This window comes from Lepisosteus oculatus, chromosome 4 (assembly GCF_040954835.1).
Source record: "Lepisosteus oculatus isolate fLepOcu1 chromosome 4, fLepOcu1.hap2, whole genome shotgun sequence".
NCBI lineage: Eukaryota > Metazoa > Chordata > Actinopteri > Semionotiformes > Lepisosteidae > Lepisosteus > Lepisosteus oculatus.
The window spans coordinates 50,199,842-50,226,664 of NC_090699.1; the positions used below are offsets into that span (position 1 = coordinate 50,199,842).

General features: G+C 35.9%; 1 protein-coding gene across 9 annotated transcripts in view; it reads left to right on the forward strand.

Moving 5' to 3' along the window:
- The window catches only part of tafa1 (TAFA chemokine like family member 1), a 176,519-nt gene that overhangs the window by 137,308 nt on the left and 12,388 nt on the right, over positions 1-26,823 (forward strand). For 8 of the 9 annotated variants that reach the window (XR_011189474.1, XR_001478409.2, XR_001478410.2 and 5 more), the window contains exons 3-4: positions 4,909-5,049; positions 26,185-26,309. Coding sequence is in view for 5 of the 9 variants with exons in the window: in XM_069189353.1 (XP_069045454.1) it covers positions 4,909-5,049; positions 26,185-26,309 (266 nt within the window). In the remaining 4 variants the exon portion in view is untranslated. The remainder of the gene's footprint in view (positions 1-4,908; positions 5,050-26,184; positions 26,310-26,823) is intronic. The other variant, XR_001478411.2, reaches the window with a different exon arrangement.

Sequence of the window (26,823 nt, forward strand, 5' to 3'; positions counted from 1 at the left end):
GAACGCAAATACTGAACACCAATTGTCAAAATATTCAGAGACCAATGTATCCAGAGCCTTTGGATATTTATTATATATACAGTATATACTGTAGGACTTTCATCTTGCAGGTAATTTGCCATCGTGCTTGGAGACTGCAATCATGCTAGCATAGCAAGAACAAATCTAAGTCATATTGGGAGAGGAGGCAATGCATCATGTTTAGCTTCATTATCAGTTATTGCAAAGTAGTGTCCTAGCAGGAAGTAATAATCAATTTTATTTGAAAGCTTGTACTTTGTTATCGTAACACAAAGACAGTCATGCTGAAGGGGGTTATTTCAGTTGCCGAAAAAGTACTAGACATTTGACACTACTGCTGCAATCTTACTCATTATGCAGATTCTTCCCAGGTGTTATTAGTTTTTAAATGACAAAACTGCTCTGGGGAAACTCTAATTCATTCTTGGACAAGTTGGTTTCCTAATGCTGATGCACAAAGGGGGCTGTTTAAATTTAGTGTGTGACATTGCTATTGCTTCAGATAAGTAAGGAAGGGTCTTCAGAGGTTTATTCCTCTGGGAAAGAAAAATGGAACAATTTAGCAAGTTCTGTTACAGAAATGTCACAGGTTTTCAAGGTTCATTGTGGGTCATACTGTATCTTAAGTTTTGTTGTGTTATCAAGAATCGTGAAATTTGAAGTAAAATACATTGAACTATGTACAAACTATGAAAACATTTGTTAATTCTATCTCAGGTAAAAAACAATGTATACCATACTGGATGTCAGACTTTACTTGGTTTCCCCACTGATTTCACTGAAATTAATGTTAAGTGGGCCTTACTGAAGTGAGTTCAGCAAGTTCTGTGTAGTGTTGTGAGATCAAATGCTCTATTTATGCTCATGATTAATCAAATTTCTTTAGGGCTTCAGAGTTCACATCTAGTATTACTGCTGTGAGTTGACTGCAGAGAACTGAATACATTTCTAAACCATCATAATTAAGTGAAATCCTCAACTTCATGAAAGATCGCCTTTGCTCACTCAGCTCAAATAAACGTTATAGTATATTTAGAAAAAAAATAATTAAACAGAACAGTGCATCTTAAAGCTCTGAACCAAATAAATGACCTTCATGCCAGATCTGTGAAGGAGGGAGATAATTCTATTATTTGAATGTATTACTCTGATCTTCTGTATTCTATTACATTTTTGTATTATAGTGTCCATATGAATATCATCAAAAGATCAAAGTGCACAAAATAACATTTATTATTAGTTGATGTCTTTATCTAAAGTGGCTTACAGAGAGACTAGAGGCTGAGCTTTGCATAATCAAGTAATTTACTATAAGCCCTTGCATCTGAAGGAGCACAGATGAATCACAAAGAGGTTAAGTTACTTGATCAAGGTGACACGCGGTGAGTGACTGGCTGAGACAGGGTGTGAAAAAATAACAAGCACTTCATCTGAATCACTGGACCCTTAGCCTCTCCACATACTGGTTTTATACATTTTTATATTTTAGAAAACCTCAGCAGGCATTTGAGATTAACTGTCTTCACAAACACTGTTACAGACATTAGAATCCTTCCAAATTTAGCAGGTATGGAAAAACTCAAAGGTCCCAAAATAATTAATTCTATTATTTCTTAATCTTCTTAATGCTGCCTCCCCCTCTATAGGAAAGCAATGAATTCCATACACACGTTCTGAAAATGTCTGTTCTTCTTATTTATCAAAAATAATTATGTGAACAAAGTGTAGATAATGTTATAACCAAATGCCCATTTTCCCAAGCATTCATGCACAAACCTATTCATTATGGCTGACCAATCATAAGGAGGGTCCATTAAGTCAGGCTCATTTCAGGCACAGATGGTCGTGGTGGTTTTATATCTGCCTGGTGGCCAGAATAAGCGACTTCTATGTGACCTTAGACTTTCAAAGCACATATAGGCAGCCAGGGAGGAAATGAAAGCTTGTTTATCATTTTGATAAACAGCCGCCCTCAATGCTGCAGGATGCTTTGTGTAACTCAGCAGAGCCAAATACTATTAAATTGTCATCAATGACAATGGCAAAAGTCATGTTTTCTTTCCTGAATCACAGTCGGTGATTTTGCAATGTCTACCACAAATCAGGCCTGCTGTTTGTGTTTCCGATGTTACATTGTTAAATCTCTGAGTACCGAAGCCAACATGAAAGGACAAAGCTTTTCTTGGAATGTTGAATCCTGTATTTTTTCTATGTACAAGCCTGGAAATGTGCAAGAGCTAAAATAATATAAAGGGCACAATGCAGCAGAGAGCCTATCCAAGTTCCAAATGAAATATCGACTTTTTAGCTATCAACTTTAGTTCAAACCAAATCTAAACCTGTTTAATATGCATATAAATATTCATCTCAATTCATGCAATGTGTCACTATAATGATATCACATTCTTCGGCAACTAAAAAACTTGTGTCTTGATATCAAAGGGAAAAGAAGCAAATAACCTTGAGTTCAGCTGATAAGAGTGGTGAGTGGCTGCAAACAGCATTAATGGGGTGAACTGTGGTACTACATCCAAGGATGTTTCCCAGTCGCGTTATTAAAAATAGTCAGGAAATGGCAAGCACTGAGCTTCAAGCGAGTTTAAACTGGGATACTCAAGCTGTGATTAAGAATGATGTCCCTTGGTACTAGGGAAGAATGTATTTCAGTACAGCAATTAGAAAGTGAGGACATGAAGGAAATAAATAACCTAGACTCATTACAACTATAAATGCAGGTTAAATTAGGAAAACAGGGGAATAGGAGACACGGTGCCACTTAGGAGATAGATGTGTATTATGTAGAGCAATAAATGTTAAATTCATAGCAAAGAATGTTAAATAAATAGCAAAACATAATTAAGGGACTCCAAAAAACCATAGACAGTGCAAGTGCCACTTCTTGTATTATCTTACCTTAAAGCTCCTATTATGAATATGGGCTTAGGGTGCTGTCATGTTCTATGCTCATTCATTCTGTAATATTAAGTGCTGCCAGATAAGATTGCTGTGGGATTGCCGTGGTTTTACATTCACACTTCATCTAAGAGTGGAAGAGAACAATGTATTCAGTTCATTAGACTGCTTGACAGAAACATGAGGATTTCTACAACTTTTGCAGCCGTGGTATTACTAAACATAAAACAGCACAATTGGAAAAGCAGTTTTAAAATATTCCTCAAGAACACCAAGAGTAGTCAGTCAACTAATTCACAGGGCTTTCAAAGCATGCACTATTAACACCTTGAATTTTAAATTTCCATTTCTTTATTCCATGGATTACATTGTGCCTTTAGTAATGGAAACATTGTTTTCTTAAATTAAATGGTTTCCTTTATACAGTATATTTATATAAGAAACAAAATAAAAATTAATAGAACTATGAAAACCAATCATATCTTTACAAATCCAAAATGTTTCCTTCTCCCAATAAGACTTGCAAGTTCAATTGTAATAAAATCTCCTTAAAGTGCTCTTTCTTACTGCAAAAGTTTAAAAAAATGAAGGTAATGGAAATTTCTTTAGTGTGATTCGTAATTTCTGAAAATAAGGATGTAAATTTGCCCTATCTGAATCAAAAATTAAAATTACACTTTTTGAAAATTCTGCCTTAATTGTATGTCATATTTGGAATTTAGTTTTTTTTTGCTTAGTTTTAGATAAATTGTTTTAGTCCATCTTCTCATTGATTTTAAACTGAATTAGTTGCTCACAACTGGCACTATATATTAGGTCATGCACAAAATAACAGGATAAGTCTTTATTAAACTTCAAACAGCATTAGAATAGGATTAATTTATCTACGAACACGGTGACATAATTGTAGCAAAGTTATTTGGTCAGATAGTTCGAGTTTAATTGTTAGATGAGAAGATGGCTGACAAGCTGAGATGAAAGGTTTTCCCTTGGCTACTTGAGAAATGTGGTGATATAAGGCTCCTTTCTAGCATCCCTGCCAGCAAAATTAGCTTTATGCCTTATAATTGTATGAGGGGACACTCCATTCCCACTGTCATTTTTCAAAGCAACAGACCAGGCTCCAGGAGGCTTCTGCCTGTTCTTCTTGATGAATCTCACAATCTCCCTGTCTCTCTAAGCACTTTGTGTTGATTTCCCTTCACTCCCCTGTTTGCTTGTAGTTATTTTACTAAACCGTGGACAGGACAACATGCCAAAGAAGCATTGGTTTTTTTCCTGGTGTTTTCAGAAGCTGTCAGATGTTTGTTTTGTTTTTTTCTTCTTGTGACAGCGGTGTAACCTCTTTCTGTAATGGTTATTTAAAATATACTCATATGCACAATCGAGATGCTTGAAACTTCCGAAGTGATTTAGAATAACAGTGTCATAATAGAAGGTAGTGCAGCTAATTGCTCTCTATCTCAGATCTTACTTCACAGATCTCTGAGTATCGTTCAATTACTCCTTTGTATCAGTGCAGAGCCCACAGGCTGCATAAGGGACAGCTCAGATGACTGCTCCCTTAATGAACCTTTCAGGCCACCCCACCAGAAAAAGATTAGTGTGACTTCCAGGAAGGACACCTTTCTTATTTGCTAATCTGCATTGCAAGGTGAACAGTGATGGCTTTTGTTTTTAAATCTGGAACCTATTCAAAAGAATATCCTCTTTACCTGTGGTTTGTCAAGTTCAGTCATGAGGAGGAATTGCGATCCACTTATTTTGTTTCTGATGTAAAGCAATGACATTTAAAGAAATGTAAAGTAAATAGAAATCCTAAAAGTAGCTTTTTACATTCTCACACAACCATTGACTGCAAAAGCTCTTATGTGCCCATTGTGCTCATTAAAATCGTGCTTTCCTGCGTCACCCCGGAGTTCTTGACTCAGTCTGTTTCAAAGCCCTGGCAAACTCTTTTCTCTCTGTTGACAGAAGGAGGGACGTGTGAAGTTATTGCAGCACACAGGTGTTGTAACAAGAATCGTATCGAGGAAAGGTCACAGACAGTAAAGTGCTCCTGTCTACCTGGGAAAGTAGCTGGGACGACAAGAAACAAGCCTTCGTGTGTTGATGGCAAGTATTTTTTTTCATTATAAATAAGATGGAAATAGTTGTCTGCCGTGCCTGTCGTTTTTGTCTTCTGGTATATTTGCTTTCATTAAAGGAAGATGGGCTTGTATGCAAAACAAAATGAAACCAAACATATTAGCAGATAATGTATTAATAATGTACAGTAAGCAACATCAAAATCAAAGCTAAAATAATTAAAACAACCAACAGTTAAATATGTAGTAGGTCAAATGTAACATCTCACAGTGGGCCTGGCCTCATTGTCTCCCATCAAAAGCAAAACACTGCAGGATGGACTGTATTACTCCACAGTTCCAATTCAAGTTCAAATTAAACTTTCAGCGGGTTTAAGACCACTGTAGCAGTCTCTTTGCATCCACATGTTCAGGTGGCTGCCACATTAATTGTAAGCTTGTAGCACAAAAACTACAGTGCCCACTGTCACTGACACATCCGTGTGGCCATTTATCTCCTGGGTGATGTCTTAATTGTGATCCCCACCTTCACTGAGGCGTGCAGTTCAATATTGCACATCACTACCGTCATCACAGCCCCAACTGAAGGTGGTCCTACTGCAAGAATGAGTTGGGTTGGGACGAAAAATATCTCAAAACCTTCTGAAAATACAAGTCAAATACCTTTAAGGCTTTAAGGCCCAACTTATAATTCAATGTGAAGGGGTTGCTTTGGACAGCCACATACAGTGCCTTGCAAAAGTATTTACCCACCTTGGACTTTTTCACATTTTATTGCGTTACAGCACGGAACCATGATGTATTTGACTGAGCATTTTTGCCACTCATCAGCACAAAGTACTCTATAATGTCAAAGTGACAAAAATAACATTTTACTAAATTATTTAAAAAATAAAAACAGAAAATTATTGAATGCCTTGCTTTGACAAACCTAACAACTCAACTGCACACAGATGGACTCCAGTGAAGAAATTATGTGACTTGGAGAAGAGAGTTGGTTACTTCAGAGGTACGTTAGGTGTGTCGAAGCAAGAGGGTGAATACTAAGGCATTCAATTCTTTTCTGTTTTTTATTTTTAATTAATTCAATAAAATGTCTGGATTTTGTTTACACTTTGACATATAGAGTACTTTGTGTTAATGAGTGGCAAAAATTCTTATAGTTCCATGCTGTAACACAAAAAAATGTGAAAACGTCCAAGGAGGGTGAATACTTTTGCATGGCACTGTACTGTGTGTTCTGTATTTGGCACATGATCATGATCATGGCTGAACAAATATTTTGATGTTACTGTCTTTTTAAACATAGACACACAGATATACAATATAGACAATGTACTATAATTTCCTGACTAAAGAAAAATCAACTCTTTTTCAAAAGATGTACACTTTTGCAATACTGCATTGTGGTTTCACCCCGCAAAAAAATCTTCATTATATAACTCTTGTTCTGTTATTAAATGTACTTCTTGCTAGAATGTAACTTCAATTTTCGGGGCTTTTGGGACACTTACTTGAAGATACCACTTTCGAAGTTACACACATAATTCTACTCAGCAAAGATTCAATCAGCCACACTGAATTATACTTATATGATCAACGGCATTAATTAGGTTGGATTTTAAAAGTTAAAGGGCTTTAAATTAGCTGAAACTTAATCAAGTAGCATGGAACGCTATTAATAACATTGAAGGGCCCTTTCATTGTGTATATTAATGAAATATGCAATGTAAATTAAGCTTATTAGAAAAGTCAAGAGCTTGCCCTGAATGTATGAACTAAACCACATTACATCTGTATGTCAATATTGACTATATTAATATCCTCTTCTCATAATTATTGAACCAAAGGAAAGATGAACATACTGTACAAAAGCTAAAGAGAAATTAGAATCTAAGAATCTCTGGTGTTTAAGGTTTAAGGGGAAAATAATTGGAATTAAAGGGGTTAAACAAATTTGACTTCCACAGCGCCTGTCAGGACCCAGAACTGATCAGCAGGGAGCAATGCAGTCAGAGGAGTAGGATAAGCAGCAATTTTCACAACTGAAAAAGTGCTGACCTCTTTACTCAAGAGAATGACCCTCCTGCTGTTCAAACAACAAAAAAAAGAACACTTAAAACAGGAAGAAAAACTACTTCTCATGAGATGTTGCACTCTAAAATCTTACCTTCTGGAGTGGGAAAAAAGTGGGAATACCTAGAGGACATTGCACTGGCATATACCTTCACTCCTACTGGCAACCTGTGAGCCAGGTGATGAAAGAAGCATTTGCAGTGTTTGTAGGAGGAGAAAATACCCTGCTCTGAAAGGGATGAACACAACAATTCACAATGAAACTCTGCATATTATTAATGAATATAAATAATAATATACCAGAGTAGACCTGGGATCTACCACAACCCTGAATTGAATGAAGTGGTTAGAAAATGGATGGATAAGTAAAAATAAGGAAATTAAACTGTTACTGTCATATTGTTTCACTTTCATACATTTGAGAAAGAACAAATGTATGTGTTTGCCATGTTGATTACAAAAAAAACTTAAACAGACTTCTGTACATTTTGTACCTTCTAGAACATTCTGGCCAAATTATGTAGGACACATCTTAAAGTGGTACAATACACCCAATATGTTACAGTACCATGAGAGGTTTGTGTGTTTTTTCATAAGGATTGAGAAATATAAAAGGGCCAAAGTCTGGTGAGGACACATTCAACCAGCCATTGTTTAACACTATAAGGACACTGCACACACAGTATTTGAAAGTGATGTCAGAATGTGAGATGAGAACCAGAATAAGCAAACAAGCTACACAGTATACTGTACCAGTGTTAATAAAAAAGGGTAATCTTATGTGGTAGAATTTAAAATTTAGTATTTAAACATAGTGTTCCAAAAATCTGAAAATGACATATTAGTATTCTACAATGTAAAAACGTTTTTATAATGTCACTTTCCACTCCGTCTCAAGATTCTATGTCCTTTTTTACCTTTTTATGTTGTGGAGCTGTATTTTTTCATGATTGTGAAATGTGTACATTTCATGCTGTAAACACTGTGTTATCAGGAAGACATAGACAAGGTTTCGCCACAGTTATCACAATGCTGATAGTCCTTAAGGTGGCTGGATACAAATAAAATTAGATACCACTCCATAGATAGAAGTGTTCCTGTTCATCCTCCAGTAAAGAACAACAATCTTAATTTACATTACCTAAATACAGTATTTTCAAAAATAACTTCAGCAGGCAGCTTCTGTACTTTTTTTCTTCTAAACCCAGTTCCTGAACCATCCTCCCTGATGTGGTTGGTCCATCCTGCTTCATATTTCTGGTTTCTGGTTACATATTGGCTGTCTTTTCCAAATGAGCAGAATAGAGAGAAGCTGCCTGCAAAGCTTTATAAACCACCACTTCAATCGGTTCAAGATTGATCCTCACTAAACGTTTTAAAGAATGAAAAAACTTGTGTAACTGGTCTTAGGTGATCTAAAAACATTGTGGAAAATGGACTTGCAAATGATTTAGAAGTATGCAACAACAATGTGCTACTTATGGGTAAATTTATTTGATATTGCCAAAATTATGTTTAAATACCTTTATTTTTTAGTTAAATACCAAGAAATGCAATGGTGTCAAATTCAATTGGATCAAAATCAAATGCTAACCGCACAGGTTATATTTGGCTCACCAGCAAAGATCATAATAACACTTTTAGAAACAATAACAATTCAGTGATATCACAACAGAATAAGGATAAACACCATCTTGTCAAGAATCCAGCAGTCACAGGTGGCATCATTATGAAAACTGGGAAGCTGGCAGAAGTCATCATCAGATGTACAGGCAGCTCAAAATAACTACTGAGAATCAAAGAGCTGATTCTTCAACTAAAAGGTTTCCAAAAAAACAAAGTAACTGCCAAGTCAAAAAGGCTAGAGCCTTCAGGGAGGGCAGTCTGGAAAGAAACAGTGGAGGAATGAGCCTAACCTTTGACATTCAGCAGCTTCATTTGCTAAGCACAGGAACAGCCTAGAACAGTGATCCTCACAGAGTGGTTCAGCCCTGCAGGCTTTATATACATAAACTCTATAGCTCTGCAAGACCAAGAGAGAGGATCACCAGGATATAACAACTGAGCACAGGGTCATTCAACCCAAAGTCTCTGTCTCATCCTGTAATTCAAGTGATCCAAGTGCAATATACAGCTCATCCTGAAGGTTTCTTAAGAGGTCATATTATCATTTCAAATGTGAAAAAATCTTGCCTTTTCAGTTTATACTGTATATTCCAACTGCCCTTTAGAGGGTGTCTAGCTCACTGCTATCATTTCTGAAACTTTGCAGTTTGTCCTAAAGACAGAAAAGAGTTTCAAGAGGGACATTTCTAAAGCATCACATGTGCAGAGACATTATGACATTCTACAGGAACTGTTCCTGCATGAAGAAACATTTTAACAGTGTTAGAAATGCTAAAGACTTTCAAACACCTCCTTCCATCTTTTCAGCTCAGTAATGTCAGATTCATTTAAGTGTCAGACACAAGAAATGAGTGAGATGGATCAAACCCATTCACCACCCATTATGAGTCACTTTTATTCTGATGAGTTTTGCAACAGATCAGAACCCATTCTGAGTGAATGGTGGGGCACAAAGTGGGGCTAAGACCAGTCAATTAATAGTTCGCAAGTACCGGTACAGTATGTATTTTTCGCAATAGGGGGACACAGGAGCCCATGGAAGTGAACACAGGACAGGAGATATTAAGTTGCAATGTGATCCACACAGCCTGAAATTTTTTCCACAGACTGAGTTATCTCACAGACTGATTCCTAAAATACGAAACTAAAAAACTCCAAAATGAATAAGTCTATTTAAGAATATACTACACAATACATATACTCAGTATACAATACCTAATTCTTGAATGTTGATACTTCTGAATAACGCAATTTGGCCTTGATTTTGATAGACGCAATTGAGAAATGTAAAACGTTTATTTAAAAAAGATCAAACACTTTTTGTGCTTGAAATAAGAAAATAATGGCAATAATGGGCTAATATGGGCTAATATCATTATGGGCTAATAATTTTTATCATTAACCACAGTGAAATAACCTCAACAGCTCAAATTACAAATTACACCAGTTACGCAAGTAGTCCTTTTCCAAAGTGCATACATCAGTTCTACATTCTCTACAAAGTAAAACAAATCATGTAAATTGTAACATAATGCAACTATTTCAAATCTAGTCTCACACCCTCTACAGCCAGAGGGCGCACCTAGTCTGTCCTGTCCCTAGTTTCCTGTGCTTTGCTGTCCTTCCGGTGTCTCTCTCTCTGGGGCTATATAGTTCCGGGTCTCTCTTTCACCTTCGCTCAGCATTGACGTTCAGATGTCCTGAGACCCGCCTAGCATCCAAGTCGCCCCACGTCCGCTGCCTGAGGGCATTGGTTTCTATACGACTCCTGAACTGCTGAGCCCAGGCTAATCCCACGTTCCACCGCTACGCATGTGGGTCTTTTTCCGCTCTCCTGCCTCTCCACAGTTCGTCCTTTCCGACATCTGTGAGATCTTACTTTTCCCTGTTTCCAGATTTTTGTAATAAATGTAAGAGCATACTTTGAAACAGTTATATCCAAAAGTATATATCAGAGAGACCGATAAAGAAGATTTAAGAGCTTAAAAATGAATCTGGATGCAACATATGGGTCAGGATATAGAAAAGAAACATAAAAAAGAATGTTGGTAACATTTCTTGATTGTTAACAAAGAGTACAGATACGTATCACATGAATATTTTAAAATGATTCAATCAGCACACGATCCTCTTAGTATCTACACATTAATTTCAATTATTCACACATAAAATAAAATCTCCCTACCCACCAAAAAATAAATACAGACAGCCATTTAAAATTTATACAAAATAGACAAGTTCTATTACATTGTACTTATTTTATTTTAATTTACTGACTTAGTATTTATAACAAGCAACTTTACTTTTTTTTCTTTAGATTTTGCACACTTCAGGAAAAACAAAAAGTGGTTTTAAATCCAAAGAGTCAGCTACTCATCCTTCTAGTTCCGCTACGGCCTAGATAAGCAGCAATCTTCAGGTCCAACATTATTAATGCTCTGTCTTTATGAGTAACGAGCCAGCCTGGAGAATTATTTCACACTCCTGGGAAAATCTATGGGCCTCATCCTTCTGCTCCACTGCTGGAAACAATGCCAGAGATCCACATTTTTCAAAGCAGCGAACGTGGACGACTATATTTGTCGAACGGTGCAATTTCCCAGAACAGGTACCTTCACTAACATTAACAATTGTAAAAATGTACACGCAAAATATTATATAGTTAAGTCTTTATAAGTTGTGAGTGTTGGTAGGAAGAAAGACCACAAACCAACTTAAACTGTTAAAACAATTTTTAAAAAAACCCAAATGGAAATTAATTTCTCTGACTTAAGTGATCTTATTTTATTGTTTTTTTTTAATGCAAGCATTTGTTTTTAAAATTAAATGACACAAGATTTAATGGTGTAGCTAAACGGGGCACTTGTGTTGAAACGAGTGTTTAAGTGTCAAGCTAATTAGCTTTCTACAGCTATTGATTATTACCTTTGACAAGGAGAAAACGTGTCCCAATTCTGTCAGGAACAACAAATGTCTATAATAGCTGTTATTATAGAACATCATATTTAACACAACCAGTATCCTCTCTATCACAACCAGTTTATGAACAGAATATGGTAAGGATAGCCTCCATTTACCACCCAGGATTCTCTACACAAGTTACAAAAACACACGTTTTACAGCACCTTCCAGAGGTAGGTGATAGCAACTGATGGAAAAAAAATCCTAATGTTCAGCCTGAGGCTATTAGTGCCATAGATGACAAGTTGTCAAGCTTTATTTGATAGAATCCAGTGAAAAATGTTGTGTGGAACTAACTGGGTGACAGGGATATAAATCCAAATTTCTTCGATATTATACCGAAAATTGCTGAATTATTCACAAATCAGGATTTATTTCACAAAACAGCCATAAAAAAAAAATTTAGTGAAGACAGCAGAAAAGATTAAATGTGTTATACAGAAAAGGCGATCCACAAATGTTCAATGTAACCATCGAATCTTAGATAATTCTGGCTTTAATTAATTTCAGAAATATGCTGCCCTAATCTTCCATTATTGATAAAATGTGAGTCAGCTAAAATCAACTACCTAAAACCACAAAATGCAGCTAAGAGGGTTCCAACTGTTGTCATTCTGTACTGTATATCTACAGCCACTAGAATTTTACATTCTTTGAAAAGTGAAAACATAAAAAAACTTTCCTATAAATACAATGATCTGGTACATAAACACCAAATCAATAGAAAAATCTCTTGTATGCCGCTCTATCCATTTTTCCATGACAGTACCCACAAGTATACTGTTGTGTCTGTCTGCTCTAAAACAGTGACATTTTACATACTGTATATACAAATGTAGCAATCCCAGAAAAGCCTTTTTTTCTATGTAGAAAAACAGCATTACAGGAGAAGGGATGTATATTTGATTGCCTTTTAGTTCTCATCTGTACACAATTTTCTTTTTTGACTTACACAAAAGATTTATTCAAAACAACGTCTCTGGAGTGTGCTCATTTTCTAAAATTTCCACTACAAAGACATTTCTTAAGGCAGTGTTCTGAATACAGCCTCCTGTTTCAGTTATTCCAAATATCATGTTGCACGGGTAGTTATGGCACTGTAGTGTACACGTGTCTATCTGTATATCCATTTAAACCCCAGGCAAATGAGAAATGCAGATTCAATCCTCAGATGGTGCTTGATGCTAACAAGTGATTCTCATTAGTAATTGTTTCCTACTTTATATGACTGTATTGTAAATGTACTGATTTTCCAGCTGTTCATACATTTATTGTGTTTATGGTACATTTTAAAAAGAGGACATGTTTTATTTAAAGTTAGAAAATAAAAAAAAAACATTCACGTACAGTGTGGATACATTGTACATTCATACAGTAGTTGTCTTCTGTTAGGGAAAACTAAGTCAAAATACTTCTTCATCTTCTTACTACATTACCTTTTGTCCAAAATTTAGCATTTCAAGTTTGGAATTACTTTCAGTTTGTTGAGTATTAACAAAAAAAACAGAACAGAAAAGACATTGTAGAAAGCATCACACCCCCTCCAAAAATATTAGAATTCAGAGTATTTTAGAAATTGATATTAAACTATTAACAAGTATTACAGACTGTTAGAAACTTTACCTTCATTTAGTTTTGACATGCAAAGTGGATTTCAATTATACTGTACACTGACTGTTCAGCACTGTGTAGCTTCTTATACACATGATACTGTATAAGAACCCTTAACAATTTGAGAAAATCCATAGCACTGTATGAATTATCTTCTGATACCTACAGCACAATAATACTCCACTGAGTTATCAGCCTAAACAGTTGTGAATTAGATGTTTAGGAGGGTTTCCTAAACCTCCAGTCAATCATGAACATATTTTGGGAGAATAGCATTTGTGACTAAACCTTAGACCCTGTTGTAAGCACTTTCAAACACAAGACCCAAACCATGTGTCCAAGACGTTACAGAAACACTAAGAAAGGGTTTAAAACAGGCCTTGTGACCTAGTGTTGATCATCACACCAAACCTTAAATGGCTACGTCTTCAGAAAACACGGCCAGATTAATGTGATAATTAACAAAATGCCTAACAACCTGAATTGAAGATAGCAGTGAGGTTAATAATCTGTGTGAATTAAAATCAGGACGGCTTCATTTATGAAAATTAATGAGTTTATGATCAATACTACAAATAAAACAAGCAAAAGACTCATAGAAAGAGATGAGGAAATGGTTGGAAAATGGAGAATTTGAAAAGTGCAGGTTGCTAAAATATACAGTAGAACACTAACAGTAAGAGTAATAAACTCCTCTGAGGCAACAGGTTTACATTAAATCCTTATCAAGATAAACCTTTTACTATCAAGTATTGAACCCAAGCACAAAGTAAGTGCAAAGTATTTATTTAGGAAAAGTAAAGCTTGGTGTGTCCCTATTGCTTTATGTCTTGGATAGCGGTAAAGGCATCACCTGATCTGTGGATAATTTGTTAAGGTGGGGAGTGCTGTGACCCTGCTCTGAAGCTGATCTGGCATGGTGATGGAGCTCAAGTAGATGGGTTGCTGGCTGAAGAGGGTGGAGCAACATATCAGACTTTGCTTCCCTGGTCCAGTTCAGCTCTTTGCTATTTCTTCTCCTTGGTGTGCTGGCTTCTTTGGGTCTTGATGTCCAGTCCTCTTGGACCTAACTTCTTCCAAATCTTCCAGGCTTCCGAGACCTTCTGTGGTCATGGTCCTACGGTAACTTCTAAATTGTGGTTCTTGGCTTGCTCCATTTATTAACCTCAAACAAAGACATTCAAACATCTTGTCTGACAGGGTTCTAGTTGGCCAATTCAAATCTGAGATTTGCATAGCTCTCCTTCAGTACAGAAGAGAAAGGATAAAATGTCCAGTATTTACAAAAACTCATTACTACTTCAGTGTAATACAAACAAGTTTGATAATTAGATTTCTGAACTTCATGTTTTGCTCATTCATTTGATACCAAAGAAGCATAGCCCTCTTGTTCATGAAATAATTATGGTGTCTTATATTGTATTTTAATAGAATATTTTGGGTTTAACCTTTTGTAAAGGAATGAAGTATATAATGTGGCAACACATTCAGTACTTCATGCAGTCTTTTATCATTATAGAATGAAGAATGCTATTTTAATGGATCAAAAGTCTGATTTGCTATTTCACCACTAGAGGGGTGACTCAGTTTTCCAAACCTAGACCCTCAATCAATGTGGATGGATCAGAATAATTCCACATCCTTTCAATAATGCTTGTTGCAATCAGAATTCTGACTGTTTCATCTATAAATTGCTTTTTTAATTCAAGACCAAATAAGTTATATTTATGGGCATTTTACTGCAGCTGGTTATGTTTGTTTTGAGTATGACCACATGATTTCTTCATTTTATATCAACAGAAAGGTAAAAAATGGTGTTTGTAGTACATGGGGTTAATTTATATGGATGAATTTAAGGTATGGTTGCACACTTTCATGAAACTGAAGCTTAGCAAAAGTCCTTCCTTGCATTCCTTGCAAATTTATGGCCTTGTCTCTGGTGTTGGGGAATCTCTTCTCTTCACTTGAGAATCACCAGGCCTACTTCATTCATTGCCAAATGTTTTTGTGGCTATGTCCGTGTAACTCTTACCTCTCTTTGGGAGAGAGGTTTACAGTTCTTCTAGCCTTTGTGGAGCCACAAGGATCTAGTCAGTCATAATGTTTATCATTTCTACACTCATCAGTGTATCGATTATAACCATTTCATTAAACTTTAACTGACTGTTTCTCGTGTTTAATTTGTTTCTCTTTTACTGGCATGATATCATACAGAATATTATGTGAGGAATATATTGATGGAACTATTTACAGTAAAAAGGCCAAGGAAATCTTAACCAGTCCATCAGTATTCCTCGTGGAAATATTTTTGACAAGGTAGAGATTTTTTTCTTTAACTGTACTTTTTCACACTATGAGAAGAGTTTACTTAACAAACACAGCCTCATGTAATGAAAATATTTTACACTCGATATGTTCAGAGTACCAGATAGAATGACAGGTTTTAAAAAGATTGACATTTTGTTTAACTTATGGGAATTTCACTTCACGCTTAATTGCCTTTTCAAAGCATCAATATTGGAGCAGATGATAGCAAAAGCAATCCTGGGGGGTCAAAATCCTTACATTACACAGTACAGTAGTATATAACGTATAAATATGCAATGTGTTAAGATTAATAAAGATAACCTTTGAATACTTAATTAAGTATTGGTCCAAATATGCTGTTCGGTGCTCAGCATGTTTAGAAACATAAAACTTTGTCCCAGGATTAAATCCTAAAATACTAATGAGCTCTAGTCACCTATTCATTACTTTCTACAGTTTATTTCTTTTCTATATGGACACAGGAAGCACAACATGCAAGTGATTGAGTTGCTGTAGTCATACTGGTTATATTCTTCATTCCTCTTTTAGTCTACAGATCATCCATCCTTTTTCTAGCCACTTTATCCAATACAGGTCGGGGGAGAGCCGAAGCCTATCCTGGTAAACAATGGGCAAAAGGGAGCCCATCACAGGGCAGACACAAACACGCACACACTCGCACCAGGGACCGTCGGATAAATTCCAGAACTCATAGGAATGTCCTACACTGAAAGAACTGAATCTTTTCAGTCCTTAACAGAGAAGACAATGAGGTGATGTGATTCCATTATTCAAAATACTCTAAGGCATTGATAAAGTCAATGCAACAGATTTCTTCAGAATGAGCGGTGAAACAGAAACCAGTGGAAACTACAGTATGTTGAAGTGCATTTCAAACCCAAAATTGGAGGCATATCTTTATGGAAAGCACTGTGGGAATATTTCACAAGCAACCTTGGGCAACATTGCGTCCTCTTGTTTGTAAACTTTTATGTTTTTACAGTATACCTTTTTATCTTTATTTTTTAATATTTAAAACAAAGATTCAACACCATCTATAAAACCGTCTTCATTTGTTTGGACCTCTGTTCTGCTGTCCTGATTTTAAGAGTCTGCAGTTTCTTAGCTAAAGTGGACACGGTTATGGTGCTTTTCAATGATTTGCATACAATAACTTGCACTTGCAGAATTTCTCTGCAGTGTGTTGAATAGCTTTAGAGGATCACATTTATCACGAGTCCACAGAGATTTCTATGGACTAAGATCTTAGAAAAAAAAACAAAAGAAACGAAAGGAGGGGTGCTTTGTGAAGGACTGGTTTTTCACACCACATTTATGAACAGACCATTACTAAGCCAGTAACTTTAGTGAAAGTGCCAAACAGTAGGTACTACAAAATGAATCTCGCATTTTCCCTGAAGAGAGTGTTTGTACCACTTCACACTGCTCATTCATCATTGCTCTTTCCCTCATGGCTAAAGAAATACCCTGTGATATAAGGGCATGAGCTACTGTACCTTTACTGGTTTAAAAGCATCACCTATAGTTAGAAACTTCATTCTGTGCCTTTCTGTAAGTTTGAACTACTGTATACAAAGAGGAAGATGTCACACTGAACCCATTGACATCCCTTTCTAGGCACAAGTACAGGTCATTGGAGAGCTAGTATTGTAAATAATTGTTTTGCACAAGTTAGGTGCTGTAGTAGTTCTGAGCTGGAGGTGTTCAAAACATCCATTAAAGAGTTTTGTTTCTTGCTCACACTGTCAAAAAATAAATGTGAAATATATGAAAATATAATGAAATAAGTATGAACATAAATTTGAACACATTTGTTTAATTCTCCATTTAGTTCATTAACAGTTCAAAAAAATCATTGTTAAATACGATTATTTACTTCATTTAATCTATTCAGAAAAAACTTTCACGCCCCATTTAGTTTAGGAGCCTTTCAGCTCTAATGGAGCAAAATTATATCAGTGGGAGAAGAAATATTAAATGAATATTTATTTTCAAGGTTCAAATGGACAATCTTGGTTAAAAAAACTGATTAATTACTGAAGGACTCAGATACTGTATAATACTAGACATTTCTAAAAATACTTACTGTGCATACATTCCTTATCTGCTTGAATGTAATTCAAATTTACAATTTGAAAAAATACTGTACACCAGAATTGTCATAAACCTACAAAGAAATGTGTTTTTAAAATCCCTGCTAACTACAACCATATACTGTACTATATTTTACACGCTGCACTATGGAAAGCCGAACAAAGCATTATGGCTATTAATTTGGTTGGCTCTTTTAACTGCCAACCTAGTGCAGAGATTAAACTTCATTTAAGAAGCAATATAAGAGTGTCTTAGTAAATTTCCTAATATGATTAGCTATTTTTATTAACTGCAGTAGTTTTTTGAGCAAACTGTTCTTCAAAGGAATATTGCTGAGTTGATGAAGTGGTTATCGTTCAGATCCATTGGTTTCATGGTCCCATGGTCTGTTTTCCCTATATTAGAGCTTCGAATTCACACTAGTAGATCACACTGGAGCTTAAGCCCCAGCAGTCACCCAGAGTTACTTACTGTAGTTGTTAAAAATGATTTTTCTCTAAAGTTAGTCTGAGCTGATGGTTTCTAAAAAGGAAAAGATTGTACAGTACATGTTTATGTACAAGTGTCTCACACTGTATTATGCTACAGGAAACTTGACCACCTGCTTTTTAAATGACAGAATCTAGTACGATTATGTCAATGTACAGTATACAGTATATAGTACAGATCTATTTAATACTTTTTAATCAGGCACCTCAAATTTGTATTTACTCAACTTGGCTTTCTTATAATGCTCTAAAAGAAAATTCAGGTTAGAAAGATTTTCCCCCTTTTCATTTGGGTTGGGTAAGAATTAGGTAAATTATTTTCAGGATCCCAATGAACATGTGGGAGGCAGTTTGCAGCTGGTTACAAAAATCAGAACCTATTCAATGAATCAGATTCAAATCTGCACTTCAATTCAGGATATCTGTAATATTTGTATAATCTTTATAATATTTGTATATATCTTGTATATTTTCATAGGCAGTGCAAAAACTGCAAATAGTAAATACTGTTAATGCTTTTAGTGTTTAGAAAATGAAGTACAAATACAGACTTAGAGCAATATTACCATTCTAGCCAGCAGCCATATCACCCTGCAACTCACAACTGGCAACCCACTAAAACTAAGCAGGTGTGAGCCTGGTCAGTACCTGGATGGGAGACCTCCTGGGAAAAACTAAGGTTGCTGCTGGAAGAGGTGTTAGTGGGGCCAGCAGGGGGGCTCACCCTGAGGTCCATGTGGGTCCTAATGCCCCAGTATAGTGACGGGAACACTATACTGTAAACAGGCGCCGTCCTTCGTATGAGACGTAAAACCGAGGTCCTGACTCTCTGTGGTCATTAAAAATCCCAGGGCACTTCTCGAAAAAGAGTAGGGGTGTAACCCCGGCGTTCCCATTGGCCCTTACCAATCATGGCCACCTAATAATCCCACTCTATGAATTGGCTACATTACTCTGCTCTCCTCCCCCACTGATAGCTGATGTGTGGTGAGCGTTCTGGCGTTCTGCCGTCGCATCATCCAGGTGGATGCTGCACATTGGTGGTGGTGGAGGGGAGTCTCCATTACCTGTAAAGCGCTTTGAGTGGAGTGTCTAGAAAAGCGCTATATAAGTGTAAGCAATTATTATTATTATTATTCTAAAGTGCATGAAAAAGTTTCCCTCATGTTTCTAAAATTAAGGTTTAATCCTATTTGATTGGTCAGTTACTACTGAGCTACTATGTCCACACAGAATGACTATTGTACTACTTAAGTCTGCAAAATTTAGATTTCTCAGTGAAAATAAGACAAATTCATTTTAGAAGTGCAACCTGATTAATTCAAAAAGAGTGAAAAACCCATGCAATTTAGTTTACAATTACTTTGCTCAAAATAAGACAAACTTAAGTTTTACAAGTGGGCTGATGGTGATCTTTAAGCAATTCTAATGAGCAGATAATGGTTTGGTTTGATTGCTGGTGAGACACTGATGTAAAACGAAACAGCTGCAAGAATGTAAAAAGAGTTTGCCATTATCTAGTGAGATACATTGATTGGGTCAAACAGTAAATTAACAGCTGTGGGAAGCCATTAAATTTTAAACCTAATTGTTTTCCTCTCTTAATTTCTATTGGTATCAATCAATAGATGGTGCACAAAGCCTGAAGACGTTATTTAATTCTAGCCCACTAATGGAAAACCGACATGTTACAGTAACTGTCAGGTTAAGATGAACATTCAAAAGTTTAAAGTTCAATAAACGTGGAAAGACAACTCCCAAAAAGTATGAAACAAGCAAAATAAAGTTTCTTATACAGGTAGCATAGAAATTCATGTGAGAAGACGTCAAAATGCCGATGTGAACGAAGCTACTGTATAAAGCAGAATTGCTCAATTTGAGTGCCTTCATACATTTATACAGGGTACATGTATTACAGAATTTGGCAAAGTCATCATTTTAAAATGAACAAATTAAAATGCATATATACAGTACAATTGCTTTGTAGAGTAAATAAAGTTTTGCTTTGTACATTGCATGAGACATTGGCCACACTCTTAAGACTGCCAAAGTGGGAATTGCATGTGATGGGAGTTTAGTTTTTCAGGTTTGACAGAAAAAAAAACAGGGAACATGAGTGGGCGGCTAAGCTTTCTGATGATTTATGAAATGGATGGTAAATAATTTAATCCTCAACAGTTCCAATCTTCAAACTCCAGCATACTGATGATACTACACTATGTGCATTGACAGAAACTGATCTCCAGACAATTGTCAACACACAGTATAGGTGGGACTTACTATACATTTAACATTAAGAAGACCATGTCCTCTCCCAACAGCAAGCTCAAAATTCACCCAAACTGGTGCCATCGATTCAGATTCATGAGTGTCTTCTTTAATAGAAGGCTGATGTTGATGACGATGTCCAGCATCACCTGAAATCTGACAGATTCAACCTTTGTCATTCCAAGGAAGTGGGGATTTGAGAATAACAGCATTAAAATCGAAGCCAAACCGATGGTCTGTTGTGCAGTCATCATTTCAACGTTGCTGTAAAGGGGTGAAAAATATCCTTCAGCATTTGAAAGGATTTAGAAAATCAGTCATATCTCCAATGCAAGTCTGCAGTATATTTTTGTGTCATGTAGGCAGACAAATGCATCAATGTTCTCTCCTAATTCACCATCTACTCTACATGTTGCTCATGTATTCCAATCGTCAGCCTTCCTTTTCTCCCAGCTGAGCCAAGACAGTCACTCCAGAGGAGGTCAGAAGAAACATTTTCAAAATATGGTAAAAGCAATGATGAAGAAACGCAATATTGATATAAACTCCTTGGAGACTACGGCCCCTCACTGAACCTGATAGAGGAAGAATATCTGGGAAAGATGCCCAGCTCTTTGAAAGCCAGGGAATGAGTCAAAACGTCAAATGGATGTCAGAATGAGTAAGCCGTGAAAAAGCCATAAAAAGTTTGAGTGTGACCTGATTATGCAGTACAAGGCCAGATATACAGTATACTGATACAATACCTGCTCAACCTGGAAAGTGCACGGATCTTGTCTTGGTCTTATTAGTGGCCTTCCAGTTCATTGATGACTATTATCCTCAACCGCAGGGGATAGTCAATGAAATAAATATATCTCTCATTCCTGACCTTCATGTCCTTCTCACACTCTGTAGTGCTAATAAACTTAAGAATTCATTATAGCTGCCTTTCATCACTCACTAAAAATAAAGCCTTTTGGCATTAGGCATACAGTCTTAGACTGTAGAGGTCCTTTTCTTTTTTATTTCTGGGGAAATGCAGGAGATGAAAATGCTTTGTTTAGGAAAACATAAAATATAACATAACCTAAACATATATACTGTATATATAAATCAATGTGCTTAATATCATGTTTTTGCCATTCGATGTGTGAATACATGAGTGTTGTTTTTCTTGTGACAGGATCTGCATTGAGGAAGAGGTGATGCAGCTCTCAATGCATATCATTAATCTTACATGCAAAGTCAGGCTCCTCATATTTCAAAATCTTTGGAGATCTGACTTTTTAATCTATACTCCTTCCTTTTTTCCCCCTAAAGATTGATTTCTCTTTCCAAGTAATACTTTACAATTTTCAATTTAGAAAGGAAAGCCACATTCAAAGTGTTGAATATAAATCCATCTCAGGATTGTAATGAAAAAGAAGTTCCTTGCTTCTTTTTCAAAAAAATAAAAATGGGTAAATAGAAAACAGCCCCTGTGCATTACCATGCAACAATATCAACTGGGATACTGAAGACAGATAACATCACCTCTACCTCTAATGTATTTCTTACAAAATGTATTAACCCAGTATTATGCTGCTTAAAGATGTGCATCAGTAGACACAGAGTTCCCCTGCTAAATTAGATCTAGCCTTACAGTAATTTATTTTAAGTTTATGGCTAGTAGTTCAGGTTTCTACCTCTCAAAGCAAGAGTAGGCCAGGTCTGTTGTCAAGAGGTTAGATGTTAGTGTAGGGCGATAGAAGAACATGGTACCAGTGTCAGAAACAAATGGCAACTCTCAAAGATTGAATCTGCTCAGGTGGCAAGAAAATTAAGTTGGCTTTGAGGCGTCTGTTAGAAACCTGGCCACTGCTTTCCACTCAAGGTTTCTATCAAATAAACACCTTGATTCCCTGGCAAAGACAGAGCAAGAATGAATGATTATTGCCACTGTCATGCATCAGCTATAAGCTAGAGTTTTCATTGCTAGCCTGTTCTATCTCTATTAGGCATCGTAGCATGTCATTTTTTACATTTGTCTATTTTTACTACTTGCAGATTCCACAATTATCTGGTTACTGATTTAGACATTACCTTGTTTTCGCTAACAACAAAAAATGTGTGCTGTAATTATTTTGGGAAAAAAATTGAATGAAATGAATTCTGATTAAAGTAATTAAACACTGCATATTTTCATTACACACAGCACGGTGATTTCAATCTTATTTAGGCTGTAAGGCAATGCTGCATACAGTACATACTTTGCAAAGCTGCATTTTGAAAATGCCATAATTAGCAGCGAGGAATGTGTTGTAATTACTTTCTTCTACCGATTGACATTCTGACTCTGAGGTGAACGGCTCCATAGCTGCAGTGAGGAACCCTGAATTGACTGCTGTCTGCTCTTTATGTATTGTATTGTGGCTTGGGGACTCTGAAGAGCAACAGAAGGCCAAGGATGACTAATGTGCTTCGTCTCTCTGGGCTGCCTATTAAGACTACCTAAGGAACATGTTTTTCATTTGCTCTCAAGAGACGAAAAGACAAAAAGAAGGAGTGGGGGAGGATATTTAAACTTGTAGAGAACATTTCAATCACAAAATAGTCTGGTATTCCATCAAAAGCCAAACAGAATAAAAGATCTTAATAACCCACGGTTTGCTGGGGCAATTACACAAGGATTAGGAAAGTATTGTTTACAGCATGTTCTTATTGATCCCTGGTTTGTCTGCAACCTGCCACAATGAAAATATATATTTAAGCAAATGGATCTTTGAAGCATACTGTATCTTATATAAAAATCCCAAACCAAACATACCAAACCAAATAAGCAAGATGAATTACAACTGAAATTATAATTAAAGTAAGCTGTTTTAAAACACATCTGCTACATGTGTGTTAAAACTACAGTATATACTGTATTGTCAAAGATAGAGTTTTATTTTCAGATGTATATACAGTACAGTAATTACATTCTCTAATACATACATATCTGATACATTATTTTCATATCACTGAAAATCACTGTTATACTCTCAGGATATATATTACATATTCTTTTCCCTTGTAAAAAAGTCAGTTATTAGAATATGAATGGAAAAGATCAGTCAGCATAAGATTTCCACATTACTCTTTTAAAAATATTGGGTATTTAACCTTCAAATCCCTGTCTCCTGAACTCTTTTTTTCAGCCTGCCTTAGGGGTTTTAAGTACATAAATTCTGAGTTTAACAGCAAGAATATACAGTATACATTTTTGCTTCTGAGGAAGAATAAAGAAGATAGTATCAATGCTAGATATGTAGAGTAGGTTTTTCCAGACACAACAGTTATTTTATACATTTAGCTTTCAAAATGTTTTTTTTTTATTATTATTTTAGGCGGGAAAACTGACACCACAAGTGTCCTTTCACACATATTCCTTTTAATTTCTCCTTTCACACATATTCCTTTTTTCTGCTCTTCTTTCTGTTAAGTAAAGAAGAGACCGTTCTTGGATGTCATATATAATGTATACATTTGAGTAAAAATTTTGATTGAAACAGTGTTAACCCTACACAAAGCAAGATTATTAATAAAACAGCTACAAGCAGTGTGCATACCACACTATTACATTCACACTCATGAAAATTAATTTTGTACTGATTTTATCTGGAAATTTGAGAACTGCATACCTTCCTAGAAAAAATATATATTTGAAAATGCAGTATAGATTTTGGGATACAAAACCATGTCCAGTTGAATTACCTGGGGGATGGGGGAGGTGTTATCTGTAATAGGAAAGAAGATCAGGTGCAGAAGCCTTTAGAAAATAAAAGCTCAAAGGCACCAGCTTAAAGGACTTTGAGAACCACGTAAATTAAATTTTAGACATCTCTTGACCCAATGAACTTGCAATCTGCCCAGAAAACCACAGCAACTTGTAAAAATGCATAAAGATGGTACTTCGCTTTATAAAGTGTTACTTTCTGCTTTTAAAGCAATAGGTAATCCTAAGGTCACAAAACTCTTTTGCAGTTATATCCCTTTCTGTTGACTAAAAGGTTTTTTTCAGTAGCTCTGTGGTGCATCTCTCATCAGAAGACTCCCTCTGTGTCAAAAGCATCTCACCGGGAATCTGAACTTTCTTTTAATCTACTCCATTTAGAAATGAACCACAATTTATTGAATAAAGCGAAGAAAATTGATATCTTTTCATTAAGCTGACAAAGTCTTTTTCACCGGCAGCATCTGAAATGTGCTCCCTATTTAAATTTTATTTATAGCAATTTTCTCTTGTGAGAAGCCGAGTAATGTGATGCATCTGAAAGCCATCTCACAGTGAGGCAGCAGAACACATCACCGAACTTCAATCTCATGTGGTACAGAAGGAACCATCAGGCATATGAAAAAAAATCAGTATTTTACATTTTCTGTTGAGTCATAGCATAAGGATTCCGACAAAGATAATTAGCAGCGATAGCTGCTGTGATAACAAAGTTCAAAGTTAATGAACAGTACAGAACAAGACAAACTCTACTCTTTCAGAGAAATGATAAAGGTATGAAAGTTCACAGCAAAAACTGAAAAGATAGCTGCAAGATTTTCCTTTTTCAGTAGACCAGTGTTACATAATATCAGCAAGTGTTTTAATCATTCAAGATATAGTCATATAAATATATTCTGTTCTGCACTGGCTTTCATATTAATTTCCTTTAATTAACAATATTACAGGCCAATTTTTTATCTTTTATTGTGTAAAAAAGATAGTTATTTAGTTTACAGTCATAGAGATATGTTCTGTACTGACAATTTTTCTTTAATTTACAACAATAAGTGCCACTTCCTGACCTGATTTAATATTACATGAAATGTAACATGTAGAGGTTCATATACAGAACATACTTAAATCTTTCTTTGGCTCTTTATTCCGTCCAGCCCAAGCCTACTGTACACCTAATGGCATGTGCTACAAATTTGTTAACCAAATGTAATCAAAGATCTGTAAAGTTAATTAAGCCCTTGCTAGCCAGATTGTGTAAACTCAGAACAGAATTTAGCCAGGACGCTGGGGTTATCACCCCTACCCTTATAAACAGTGTCATGGGATCTTTAATGACCAAGTCTGGACTTTGATTTAACATGAAGAATGGCATCTCCTACAACATAGTGTCCCCAATCACAACACTGGGGCACTCTTTAAAATTTAATTAACATGGCTTAATAGTTTACTAACTTATTCATTGCCCTCTGGATATAGGATGGTGTTTTAATCATTACTAACCATAATTATGTTTAATTTATAATATGTAGAATAAATATTGCAATGGTGATCACCGTACATGGCATCCATATCAATTTTGTTGAAATGAATATCCTCGGAATGTCTTGTTCACCAACTGGTGAAAATAAATGCCCAACAGCATACAGTACATGTACAGTATATCTGTTATTAAACTGCAGGACTGAAATGATAAGTCCTAGCCATCACCTGTAAACTGCGCTTGAGGAATTGACAAGACAGAGCACTCAGCAGCTGAGATGGTAAAGGAAAGACAGCTCTCCTTGTAATTAGCAGTGTACTAAAAATCAGACTAAGGTAAGTTTAAAGAGATAAAGACAAACACAGGTACACAAAACACTGTGTATAAAGATGCAACAATAATAGATTGCCGAAATAACGAAAGATTGTAAGCTGAAAGTGTAGGAGGGCAGGGAAGTCATTAGCTAAGCTTTGACTTTCTTTTCTTCATCCCCTGCAGCATCCATAGTGATCGGAAAGTGGTGGTGTGAGATGGAACCGTGCCTGGAAGGCGAGGAGTGCAAGACATTACCTGATAATTCAGGCTGGATGTGCTCATCTGGGAACAAAATCAAGACCACAAGGGTGAGCATTCAAAACTTTCCACCTTTACATCGTAGAAAAGTAAAACTGTTTAACAATAGTGCTAATAGTACTGTGATAACACCGGTCTAATCCAAAAATAAAGGGTGAATTATGACACCGTATGCCTTAAACAATATTGTATAAGACAAGCTTTAAACCGTAAGGAGTAAGTTAATAAATATGTCTTAAAATAAGAATATGGGTTCATTAGTATCTGTTAAATATGCAAAATGTTTTCTACTATATTCAAATGGTGTGGCAATACAGAGCTAATGAGGATAATGACATATATATTCTCTGAAAAAAAGCAAAAACTGTCTACAGCATTCGTGCTATCTAGCGTTTGGAAAAAACGAGAGGAGATCCTTCTTAACTGCCTCCCAGCATGTTGCTGTTCTCATCATAGAGGCACTATCTGATAATAGAGAAAGGCACCGTTATCAGTGTATCATAAGAAAGGTCCAGACACAGAAGGACCTATCATCATTTTCATTTTAAATATTTTTGAATGTAC